We start from the raw sequence: 12,750 nt of genomic DNA on the forward strand, positions 1-12,750 counted from the left end.
ATAATAAATGACGACTAACTATTTGGTGCCAAACACTAAACCAATTAATGGAAATGTGTTTCATTCATTCGAAAAGATAAATGAAATATTTGCAAAGAATGACGGAAGAAGATATTATAGAGAACTTGAAAGTTCATGCTATGACTCTGATGCTCCATATTTTGATGATAAACAAACTCATTTAAGAATTACAAATCCGGCTCATGATGTGAACCAATTAGGTGACACATATATTAAACGCAAAGTTAAAGCAACTCTAGTTTCAAATAAAGCTTTCACATGTGATGCCGCTTTTAAATGCATGCGTTTATTCGTTGGTTACAAATCATCAAATCAAAGCTTTAAACAATTAGAAGTAGAAACCGAAAGAGGTGATGCCGGTTATCTTCAGATGGATTGCGCCCGTGAATCTTTCGCATTTGCAACATATATAACCAAAATCAGAAAGGAAAGTTAAAAAGTTTGTTCATTCGTTATATAATAATGTTCAAAAATATGATAACTCAGTATGTGGTAAATATATTGACCCTTCAGAAGTTTTCAAGAAAGCAAATGAAGAAGTTGATGTCACTTTTGATATGATTATTCCGGTAAATGATTTGTTAGCATTTCAGGCGTTCGATGATTATCCTAAATCATTTGGTGAAATCATTCTTAAATATTATGTTTTCAGGGATACTTTAGTATTTTGTCAGGTTGACCCGTTAAGAGTTGCTGATTTACAAAATTATGTTTATGAAAAGATAACTGATGAAAATTATGAAAAGATTATGAATCATGTTTATAAATATGATCGCAAATTCCAACAAATCGGACTTTCTACCAAATTAATTACAAGCTTAGCCGCTACATCTGCTGACGCAACAGTTGAAGACGTTATTATTTCATGCACAAAGATGGAAGTTTTAGAGGATAAATGCATTACACCAGGATACGGTTTAATTGAAGAATCAGTTAAAGCAATACCACGTTTATTCAGTAAGGAAGATCCATTCATGATTCCAGCTCAACATATTGACGTTCGTTCACTAAATGGAGGTTGCATCACTCCTGAAGGTATCAGTTCAGATTTCTCATACGCTCTTCATAATGTTACAGATGTTGTGTTAGCATTTCCGAAGAATGCAATGCAAAGAACGGTTTTAGAAAATCCAATGCTTCGAGGTCTTCAGGTCACTATAGATTCCAGAAACTTTCCCGATCAAGCGATGACCACAGTGGGCGACATATTCTTTACACGTATGCTTCAAGCTTCTGATTTAGATGGAGTGAATGAATGCACGGAAGAATACGAGGACTCATTAACTAGACCACTGAATGATGATAATGGCACACCATTAGCTAGAACATGGAAAGACCAAACTTCATTCTTATGCACTATTCCAGTTCAACGTGATGGAGCGGGTATATTCTTTGATGGATTAGAAACTTTCAACTCACAAGTTACAGTACAAGTGAAAGCTTATCCAATCATTCAGGGTGTAAATGACACTTACTGTTCAAAGGTGACAAATCCTCCTCAGGTTTGGTTTACTAGGACTACATATTGGACATGGACACCGGATGAAGGTTTGAAATATCATCCAACAGGTACACCACCACAGTATAGAAGTTCATATGATGAAATATTGATGAATAGAAATGTATAAAATTATAAATTTATTTTTGATTAAATGGATTTAAATTCTGAAGAATTAGCGGGAGTATATAATACATACGTAGATGATATGATTAATGAAGCATTGAGTGATAATAGAAATGCTCTATCTAAGGAAAAATTAATGAAAATTCCATATTCTGAATGTTACTTAAATTCAATCACTGCAGCAATTGGTAAACAGAATAAAGGTAAAACATTAACGATATTAAAACAAATTATCATTATTGCTAACACTTCCCCCCATTCACATGTGTTAATTTATATCAACCGTTCAGGTTCACCTTCAGATGATACATTTGAATCTTTAAAGCATTTAATCAAAATTCCAATTATTTATTTATCACAAGAAGAAGCAGAAGATTATTTAAAAAACTTTTTAATGTATAAAGAATTATATAATACAATCAAGAAGCAAGGATTAGAGGATAAAATTATTGATAAACAACGGGATGAATTATTTGAAACACTTTCTATTTCAAATTTTGATAGAGAATTTTTGCATTCACTCATTTTTCTAGATGATGCGGTGAAATCAAAACTAATAACAAATGAGAAATCATATTTTAATCAGTTATTAACTCAATGTCGACACATTCAGTGTTTATTCTTCATGGCTGTTCAATACTTCAAAGCATTAAGCACAAACATTAAATCAAATCTATCAACACTTTTCATTTTCAGTGGTTTTAGTCGTCAACAGTTGAACGTTATGCTTTATCAAGTGAATTTACCAATGAGCATTAATGAACTTTACACACAATATCAACAATTAGGTGAACATGGAAAAATAATAGTTGATTTAAATAAAGGATGTGTTAAATTTGATTAACTTTTTATAATTAATTTTTATTTTTTATTTATAATTAAACATGACAGAAATAGCAAATCTTTTACAAGTTCCATTAAAACAAGGGACAAACAAAAAGGGGGGTGCGTATAATAGAACTATGAAAGTTCCAGACGGAATGAAAGAATTAGTTCATATTGTTGCTGGTCTTCAAAAGGATCGTAACCATATGATCCATTAAGTGATCAAATGGTGCGAATTTGAAAATATTTTTATCATAAAATTGTTTATCAGTAACAATTGCTTGAAATGCTTGAGTGTTAGGAAGATTTGGGTCGCCAGCGATTGCCCAATAAGATGAATCAGTATCACCTTCAATGAAATGAAAACAATTAACATTCATGCATTTATACATAAAATCATAAATGAAAACCAAATACCAGTATTTTGCGTTATCTAAAGTGAAGAATGCCTCTTGTAAACATGTATCACATCTATAAAATCTATCTTTAAGCATCACTTGATACGTATCTTCACCTATTTCTCTTATGTTTTTAAACATTACCAGAAGCTCAAGCATATGCCAAACGTCATGGTCCAAATTGGGAAGCACATGAAGCAGACATTACAGGTCCAAATGGAAAACCTGATGGTATAAATGAAGTTTTCGTTACTGATGGTCGAGGTAATATTAAAGTCATAAATGGTTACAAATTAACTGTATCTGATTATCCTAAACGTAAAGCATATAATGAATGTTATCCTATGCAATTTGATGAAAATGGAAAAGCTGTTAAACAATACATTGGAGAAGGTGAACATGGTCCAATTAATTCATACCGTCATAATCCATATTCATATTTCAATGAAGAATTAAACGCTATTGAAGAAGGACCGGATGGATTACCACAATATGTTAATCAGTTTGATGGTCAATATGCAAATTTGAGACCTGAAATTCCAGCTAAGAAATTCTTTAAAGTTGCTTTATTCGATCCAGTGTTCAATGAACAGAAAGAAGCAATGAAAGCAGAATTTAAACCAATTCAAGTGGCAAGAATTTCTTCATCTTCACTTGCAGAAGCGTTCAAGGAATTGATAAAGAAACCACTTTATTCTCAACAAGGTTATAACTTTGATTTAATTAAAGAAAGTGATAGACGTAAATTAGAAAAATCAGATGGTTTTAAGAATGCATGTAATGAAATGATTAAAGATATTGTAAATGATAAAATAAGACTGGAAGAAACTCAAAGCAATATCAATAACATAATTGGTGCAGTTACAAAGAAAGTATAAGCAAACAATGATGAACCTTGGGATATTACCGTAACAACTAAATAAAACTTTAAATATATTTTTCTTTTTTATTCAATTATAAATGAGAAGACGTTTCACAAGTCAAAAGAACACTAACGCAAAAGCAGAGATTACGGTTGGTTATAACGTAAATGATGATAAATCACGAATTATTCAAAATGTTAAAGTTAATGTTAGCCCTGAATTAACAAGGTCAGCAACTCAACCAAATTTATTAACTCGTGACTTACCGAAGAATGAGGAGAATGAAGAAAACCATGAGAATGGAGACCCAATCATTTTATCTGAACCCGGTAAAGAACCTGTTGAAATCCCCACATATCCAACATACCCCCCACCTCTTTCATCAAACATCGAGAACCCAGGAATATACGATTCCAGTCGCAATGCGCCATATAAAATAGACATTAATTCTGAATTAATGAAAATTTACCGTGATATAATAACTGATAATTATGATTCAATAATAAATTTAATTGATCAATCCGGTTTAATTATTTTACCTTATGAATCATTAATTCACATTATCGCCATTCTTTGTGATGTTCAAGATTCAGACGTTAAGATTCAATTTTTCATAGATGATGAGGTTTCATGCTGCGGAACAGTTGCAAAAATAAATCCTATAAAGGATATTAGCACAATTAAGATATCAAAGAACGGAACAACAACTGAACTTCATTTAACATATAATGATATTTATAATAAAATAGTTGATGAATATAAAATATCTCTTGAAAAATTCTTTGTTAAGGCCATTTAATATTCAAGCATTAACATTATTGAATAATAATCCTTTGAATCATAATCAATAATAATTGACCTTTCACCAGTTTCTATCGTTTGTTTTATTTCTTTTTGTTCCCCACTATCTGGATCGGTCATTGTAATTGTTTTTGTTATAGTATCAGCTTTATCTTTAACTTCAATCTTTTTTCCATCAGGATATTTAAACCAAAATTCCAAAAATTCGATATTGTCAATCTGTTCATATTTTAATCTATCAATTACATTTTTAATACCATCTGAAAATCTTATGAAATGGTCATTATATGGGTTTGATTGAACTAAATTTGAATGAAGTGAAATATAACCCGATGATGAATATGACATTGACTCATATTTTCTGAAAACACTGAAATTTATAACATGAATGAATTTCTTATTCGTTGAATTTATGAATTCTTGAGGTAATCTTATTCTAGTTTTATTTATCACTGGAAAATAACGCTTTACCATATTTTTAATCGTAATAAAAATGTCAATTATCAATATTATTTCGAATAATAGTTGTGAATTAAATTTAACAGTTAGTGGAATTTATAATGTTACTCTCGTTTCTGTGAGTGGTAAATTTAATCCCATTCTTTTAGACCCTTCAGATTATATATCATTTATTAAAGATGACCTTGAAAAAACGTATGATATGTATATAAATAATGTGATAACGAAATGGGATATTAACACAATTTTAAGTTATTTAAATGAATCATTTATCGTTTGGTATGAAGAAAATTTTAAATCAAAACCTGATAAACTTTTTGAACTTGATGAAATAAATAACCTTATTAAATTCCCGCTGAAAATTAAATTTTGTACTCCTCATCTTCGTTCATTGTTGGGGATATTAAATTTTGAAAAAGATGTTGGGGATGTTTTGTATTCTGACACTGGTTCCAATTTCATTTTAATCAAATGTGATAAAGTTAATACCCCAATGAGATTTTCACATCAAACATTAGACCCTAACTCTTACCCATCAATACAAAACATTTTATCCATCAACTTAAACATATTTTCTTTATCATATCCGTTTCAATTATCCGGGAATTCATTTATTCTTCATTCAAAAGATTTATCAAATATTAAATTTAGAATAACTGACCTATTTGATTGTGATTTAGAATTTATGAATGAAATATTATGGCAATTTCAAATAGAAAAAATAGCTGATGAGATAACAGATTAAATATTTATTTTTAAATCATAATAAATGATTAAACAACAACAACCACAGCAACTTAAGGCACAGACCATTACTTACGCCACATATGCATATAATTCAAAGACGGCAGAACAAACACAAAGGTTGAAATATGGAGATTTGGAGATAGTATTGAAAAATGACCATTTTGAATTCGTTTGCAAAGGTGGTGCAGTGATATCAAATATAAAAGAAATTTTATTTATGAATTCTAAAATTAAAGGTATAACGGATGATATAACATCAATTCCACCAGAAGAACAAAGATATTACGCATTAAATGCATTTCCTAAAGTTTTGAAGATTGGAAGATTTAATTTAAATGAGGAATTCATAAAAGGTTTCCTAAATGACATAATGAAGAAGGCAGATAAGGAATATGTGGTTAGTGAGTTAGAGGAGAAGGCAGATAAGGAATATGTGGTTAGTGCATCGTAACCATATGATCCATTAAGTGAAGACCAGCAACAAATGGTAACCATATGATCCATTAAGTGAAATCTTGCAAAATAAACTTTTTCCTTTATTTCCTTCTAATTCAGCCTTTTGTCTTTCGTTCATAAATTCGTTCGCAAATTCATTAAAGCAAGTGTTTTTCGTAAATGTTAAAATTGATTGAATATCATCAATGATAAAATGAAATCTGTCTATTAGATACCAAAGATAATAAGAAGAAAATGGTTGATATTGGTTGTGTGTTGATGCTAACTGAGTTAATTTTCTCTGTTTCTGGTCAACTGGTAGATTGTTTGATTTCATGTAATTATACATAAAACTGCCAATTGTTTTTTCATCTGTGATAATATCTAAGTTTCTATTATTGGTAAAAAGTTTATGTAATCATTAATGTATTTTTCATCAATGTGACCCTTTACTTCAGCCACGAATAAAGTATTTTTCTTTCTAATTATTCCCAGTGCTTTTGCTTTCTTTGTTGCTGTATCACAAATGATAACACCATTCAATCTTCCCGGCATATACATTTTATGGTCAGTATATTGAATGAAATCATGAGGATTAGATGAAAATGATGAAGGATATAATGAATTAAAGTCAACTCCAACGAAATGAGTCATAATGTTGGTGGTGTCCTCATTTGATACAGTTTTAGTTTCTGGATTATATGAAAGTTTATTAATGTGCGTGATTCCTTTAAGATTAACACGATGTTGAACATTTGATAGACCACCAGTAATTCCATTACGGAGAATGTGATAAGCTTCAACTGAATCTAAAGTCATTGGTAAATTATTTTTTAATGCATAATTTCTTAAATTGATTCTTAAACGTTGAACATCTTCATCTTTATTTGATTTTACGACATTGCAATAACAACACATTAACTGACAATTTTCTTTGGTATGTGGTTTTTCATTATCGATTCTATCCAATGTTGGTTTATTAGCATATGTAAACGCTTTACCACACATTTTGCATTTAGATGAAAGGATTAAATCGTGATAGTATTGATAGTCATCCATTGAAACATTGTTTTTAGTATCCCTTTCTGCTTTTTCATCTTGTTTCTTATATGATTCAATTTTATATTTCCAATACTTTTTCGTTAATTCAAAACTTGATTCTATCTTTTCCTCAGGATATTTTTCATTAGGATTAAAGTCTTTATATGCTAAAGCGTAACGAATCATTGATGCATTCGATGATAAAGAAAGATTATGAAGCATGTCAATTTTATAAACAAATGTTTCTTCAATAATTTTATCAATTGGGTCAATCATAATTTCAACGTCTTTATTGCAATAATGAATAAAATATTCTAATCTATTCTCAAAATTTTTAGCATCATTGAGATATATTTGATAATCTGAATCGGATATTGTTTCTTGAGTTAATGCTGAATAAAATGAATCTTTCGTGAATGGTTCCTTTTTATATAATTCATCTTCGTAATTTTCCCACGTGATGAATTGATAAGGGAAAAAGGATTTAACACGTGATTTATTGTTTCCGAAATCTTGAGTGAATTGGTCTAATGTTCCACCCGCTATATAATTTCTGATGTCAATAAATCTTAATTCATATGGACAGTTTGTTTTCTTTACTATGATTTGCTTAAATTGAGAAGATGAACCTAGCATTGATTTTATTTTCCATTTTGCAGTGTTTAAATCACGAAGAATTAAATTTAAATCAAACTTTCCCGAATTAAAACCTATGATATTCACTTTATTAAATTCTTCATCTAGAAGTTCTTTAAATGCTTCCTTTTGTTTCTCATTTAATGTATGAGACAAAGTCCCCGCCGTTTGGTCCGTTTGCGGCTTCATTAATTCTTCATATTGTTCAATATTTGATTTAGCAACTAATGAACAGGTTGAAAATAAAAACTCAATCCAATCAGAAATAAAAGAATCACTTGATGTTAAGCAAAAATTCCTCGTAAATGTTTTATCACGGTCTACGACCTCGCCGCTTTGCGGCTTTATTTTGACAGTTGATGATACCATAAATGGTTTTAAGTAAGCGTTCAAAGTTGCACATTCAGAAAGTTGAAGTTCTTCTTTAGTCTCTAATGTTTCGAAGTCAAAAGTAATATAATATCTTGTTGGTTTATAATATTCCTGCAAATTATGTGCTAATAGCCATTGATATATCTTCTGTTTCGTGATATGTGGTGCATATGGTTGTTGTGTGTTTTGCAATTGAACGTCTTGAATTAATCTTCCATTATTTTCTTTACATTTCTCACAATGTTTTAAAAATCTTCTTTGGTTTTTCCTTTCTGGATCATCACGGATAGAATAAACTTCTTCTTTGCAATATGGACAAACTTTATATCCTGTGAGTGCTTCAACGTCTGTTATTCTGTCAGCGTGAAGTTTTCCACATGGACTCTGTGTTAATAAAATATTTACTGTTTCAAATTCTGGATCTATCATTATTGATTCCACTAATGGAAAGTCTACCTTGTTAATGTCTACGTCTTCTGGTTGAGGGTCACAATAATAAAAATCAATATTAACGTTTAACATTCTTGCTAACCTCTCACTTTCTGATGAAATGTCAAACCCTTCATATGCATCTATTGCTTCATTTAAATAGCTTCTACGAGTTTTAGGATTAACACCATCAGGAATGTTATAGAAGCGTTTAAATAACCTTCTACCTTCTGCTCTAATTTGATTATCATTCATTTTAGCTGTTCCGTTTTTGTTCATTTATGTAAGAATAAAAATTAAAAAAATAAATAAAAATAAAGTTTATTTTTTTAAAGTCCAGGGCTAAAGTCCATAAAATGAATTAAGAACACATAAATTTTTATCATCTGCGACGTGATGAATACATTTTAATTTACTCAAGAATGCGTACCCTGATACATTAAATCTAATTCCTGTCTTATTTAATTTCACAACTTTGAAAAGGAATGTATGAATAGCTATAAAATGATGAGATGATGTTTTATGGGTTGCTTCCATTTTTTCTGAAATAAATGAATAAATATAATGCTTATACGTTTTCATATCTTTTATATTCTTAATAACGAATGGTATAGACCTTTCCACTTCGTCTTCCTTCGGTGCTGTTCTTTCATATGAAACATTATTGGTATCTTCAATAATGAAACCGCAATCGCATAAAATTTTATATGTACCAATTGTTTCTTTTGATATTTTATCTAATAAATCAAAAACTTTATCAACACCTGTGCATTTATTTAAATAATAATTTGTGTAAATATCATGGTCTTCTTTCTTAATCGTATTTGTTGCATATGTTACATTTTTCAGTGCTTTTTTGAATTTCTCAGAATCGAGAGGGGGTGAAAGTAAGATACAAGGGTATTCTTCATTATCAATAAATTGTAACTTATGTTTACGAATAAATTTAGTACCTTCTTCTGAAAGTGTTTCGTCAATTTCACCATCTAATAAATTTTGTGTTGATTCTGAGACATAATTTTTATATCTTTCTTCATGAGATTTTTGAACTGCTGATTCTGAAGCTGGGATATTCATTAAACCCTCTACTTCATTTTCATTATATTTTTCAACTTCTCTTAATTCCTTAATTTTTTCATCTATTTCATCTCTTATTTTTTCCAGTCTTTCAATTTCATCATATTCATCATCTTTAATCCGTTCTTCATAATATTCAGGGAAAACATCAGGTTCTTTAGGTTTTTCTTCTTCAGATGTGGGATATAAGAAATTTATAACATCATCTTTATTCATTTTTCTATCATAATCAAACTCATTTAAAAACTCCGCGAATTTTTGACAATTTCTTAAATAATATTTACTAACCTCATAACCCGCTTCCTCTAATATATCCTTTATTTCCTCATTTGTGAATCCTAATTTTTTAACGTTGTTAGTTTTGACACTCATTTTCATACAAATTAAAAAAATAAATTATTCAAAAATGTAAGACATGAATTTTTAAAGTTTATTTTTTATTTTTTTATTTTTTTTATTTCATTATGTATGGGTTTAGTGTAAATGTCTTACAATTTTGAAAATTTTTTAAATCTTGATTTATTCAAAAACGTAAGAATAAAAACCGTAAGAATCATACATTTTTTACTTCATATGTTAAAAAAAATGATACAAAATCGCTCGATATTGTATGAATTCTTACGTTTACAAAAAAAGTCACAAAACCCGCATTATATACTACTAGGAAAAAGTATTAAGATTTTTCTAAGATTTTGGGCTATATCGGAGGTAACTGCTATTTCAACAACTTATAACTCCCAGTTTCATAAAGAATAAGAAATTAAATTAGGCAAATCAGAATTTTTTGAAAAAATGAGTAATAAACTGTCTTGGATTTTCATATAATGAAAATTCCCTCAATAACTCAAACCGATTTAAGAAAAAAATAATATATCTAACAAAAAAAAAATAATTTCAGATGTAAAAGATAAAAGTATATATATGCCTTAGTTAAATAAATGAAGTTGTAATATATAATTAGCAATAACTCGTTATTATAATATTGAAAAATTTATTTTGGAGCATAAGCACGCTGGAGCTTAGCAAATGTAACCTTAAGGTGGCGCATTTCGCCAGAGCCCTGAGCACGCTTGCGGTGGGCCTTCTTTTCCCAGTCATAATGGCGCATTGTAGCGTCTGGATAGCCACACTTAGCGCATTTGCCCTTCTGAATGTGGAAGCAGCGGTTGCCACAGCGGCGGCAGATTGTGTGTGTCTTGTTATGTCTTGGACCGAATGATGGTGTACCAGCACCCATTGTAAAAAAGGAAGACCAATTCAAAACCGTTGTAAACCTTTCAATTTTCATGAATCAAGACATTGAATCTAGCTAATTTCTTTATGATATCTATCAATAGAATATACATTACATTAAAACACAAGTGAAATTGTTCTTCTATTTCATGATTTGAAATACCCTATATTTCCAACTCTTGGAAAATTTTCATGACCCTACCCAGGGTCCTAAAATGGGTATTTTCCTCACACAGACACCGTGGTTTTTTGAGCCGGGAAATAAATAGCGCAGACAGTTTCTACATATAGAGACATGCTTATACTTAGAGTTTGACGGGAATCTAAAGTGATTTTTTTCTGCATCGCGAAATCTAATGCAATCTCAAAATCATGAAGAAACTGCGAATCGGAGCGCAATTTTTTAATATGTTAATATATAAAGGTACCCCTACTACTGCAAATGCTTCAAATGAAAATCTAAGAAATCAGATTAATTTGATCACATTAGTATAGTATTGGTCAAACCAAAAACTCATATGTTGATATATAGCCTATGGATATTCATATTATCTACTTTTCATTGAATTACATAAGATTTAATAATCTCATAAATATTCTTTTTAATTTTCCGAATTCCGTGTGCATTTAGATTGCCCATACCTGTATATAATAATTCTAGAATGGTTTGGTTAGATATTAAGTTTTTTAGATTAATATTTTAACATTTTGATAAAACAAGCATTTGTTCCATTTTAGAATCGCCATTGAACTCTGGTTTGACTAACATGATGTTGTATGATCAAATAAATTCTAACTTCATGAGATAAATTTTGAAATTAGAAAATGCGATATCTGACTCAAATATTTATCTGAACACATTTAACATTCAATGATAAACTAAAGTACTATACAGCAGATTCGATTTGGCTTATATTTATATAATCAACTAATAATCCTATAAAATTGTGCTATTCACGTTGCTCAAAGATGTATTGAACATTCACTACTTGTGTATTGATAAAATTAGATATAGATTCTAATGTAAATCGATATTTTGAAAATTCATATATATTTTGTCTTGGTTTGGCATTTGATCGTGTTGAAACCGGAATTGCAATATATATCATCTAAATATATAACTATCAAAATATGAGCTATAGATTTTTAAATTATTCTCCTGAATATGAGTGACTAACATAATTATATTGAATTGAGTAGTAAGAATCTTAAATATTAGAATCTGACGATAATTTATTATAACTGTATAAAGGAACAAGACTATAAATGATGATGAAAATAAAGATTAAATTTAAATCTGAAAATTTGAAAACATTAAGTGTATTGTGCACTCTTGTCGGTCACAGTGTCTCATTCCGGGAGACATTGTCACTGCATGTCTCCCAGAATGATATCAAGTTCCCCATTCATAACTTGAATGCGGAACTTTGAGCGACAAGAGTGTATTGTGCACTCTTGTCGGTCACGGTGTCTCATTCCGGGAGACATTGTCACTGCATGTCTCCCAGAATGATATCAAGTTCCCCATTCATAACTTGAATGCGGAACTTTGAGCGACAAGAGTGTATTGTGCACTCTTGTCGGTCACGGTGTCTCATTCCGGGAGACATTGCCTCTGAATGTCTCCCAGAATGAGACAATCTTCTGCAATCAGAATGTGATTGCAAAACTTTGAGCGACAAGAGTGTATTGTGCACTAATACTATGTAGGGTAAAAAAATTTGATGAATTTGATTTATTCAATACATAGTATCACCTTTCAAGTCTTTACAATAAAACAAAAGGATTC

General features: G+C 29.9%; 5 protein-coding genes and 1 pseudogene across 6 annotated transcripts, besides 3 other annotated features; 3 read left to right on the forward strand and 3 right to left on the reverse strand.

The window, feature by feature from the left end:
- Positions 1 to 7: 7 nt before the first annotated feature.
- TVAGG3_0552820 (uncharacterized protein) lies at positions 8 to 457 on the forward strand (the record flags this gene model as incomplete). The annotated part of the gene is made up of 1 exon (XM_051238201.1): positions 8 to 457. One exon carries the CDS (start codon positions 8 to 10, stop codon positions 455 to 457), a length of 450 nt encoding a protein of 149 aa, XP_051096025.1.
- A 616-nt stretch (positions 458 to 1,073) lies between these two features.
- Positions 1,074 to 2,432: a mobile genetic element.
- A 780-nt stretch (positions 2,433 to 3,212) lies between these two features.
- On the forward strand, positions 3,213 to 3,746 carry TVAGG3_0552840 (uncharacterized protein; the record flags this gene model as incomplete). Its single annotated transcript, XM_051238202.1, has 1 exon — positions 3,213 to 3,746. The coding sequence occupies one exon, from the start codon at positions 3,213 to 3,215 to the stop codon at positions 3,744 to 3,746; it is 534 nt and encodes a 177-aa protein (XP_051096026.1).
- An 82-nt stretch (positions 3,747 to 3,828) lies between these two features.
- On the forward strand, positions 3,829 to 4,530 carry TVAGG3_0552860 (uncharacterized protein; the record flags this gene model as incomplete). The annotated part of the gene is made up of 1 exon (XM_051238203.1): positions 3,829 to 4,530. The coding sequence occupies one exon, from the start codon at positions 3,829 to 3,831 to the stop codon at positions 4,528 to 4,530; it is 702 nt and encodes a 233-aa protein (XP_051096027.1).
- Positions 3,829 to 4,530: a mobile genetic element.
- Positions 4,531 to 6,201: 1,671 nt separating this feature from the next.
- Positions 6,202 to 6,992, reverse strand: TVAGG3_0552870 (annotated as a pseudogene). Its single transcript has one exon. A coding segment is annotated over exon 1 (791 nt).
- A 97-nt stretch (positions 6,993 to 7,089) lies between these two features.
- Positions 7,090 to 8,039, reverse strand: TVAGG3_0552880 (DNA/RNA polymerase superfamily; the record flags this gene model as incomplete). The annotated part of the gene is made up of 1 exon (XM_051238204.1): positions 7,090 to 8,039. A coding segment is annotated over one exon (950 nt), but the record flags the coding sequence as incomplete, so codon positions are not given.
- A 1,634-nt stretch (positions 8,040 to 9,673) lies between these two features.
- Positions 9,674 to 10,063: a mobile genetic element.
- Positions 10,064 to 10,621: 558 nt separating this feature from the next.
- On the reverse strand, positions 10,622 to 10,975 carry TVAGG3_0552900 (rRNA binding; the record flags this gene model as incomplete). The annotated part of the gene is made up of 1 exon (XM_001329698.2): positions 10,720 to 10,965. The coding sequence occupies one exon, from the start codon at positions 10,963 to 10,965 to the stop codon at positions 10,720 to 10,722; it is 246 nt and encodes an 81-aa protein (XP_001329733.1).
- Positions 10,976 to 12,750: the final 1,775 nt, after the last annotated feature.

Source organism: Trichomonas vaginalis, chromosome II, assembly GCF_026262505.1.
Source record: "Trichomonas vaginalis G3 chromosome II, whole genome shotgun sequence".
Taxonomy (NCBI): domain Eukaryota; phylum Parabasalia; order Trichomonadida; family Trichomonadidae; genus Trichomonas; species Trichomonas vaginalis.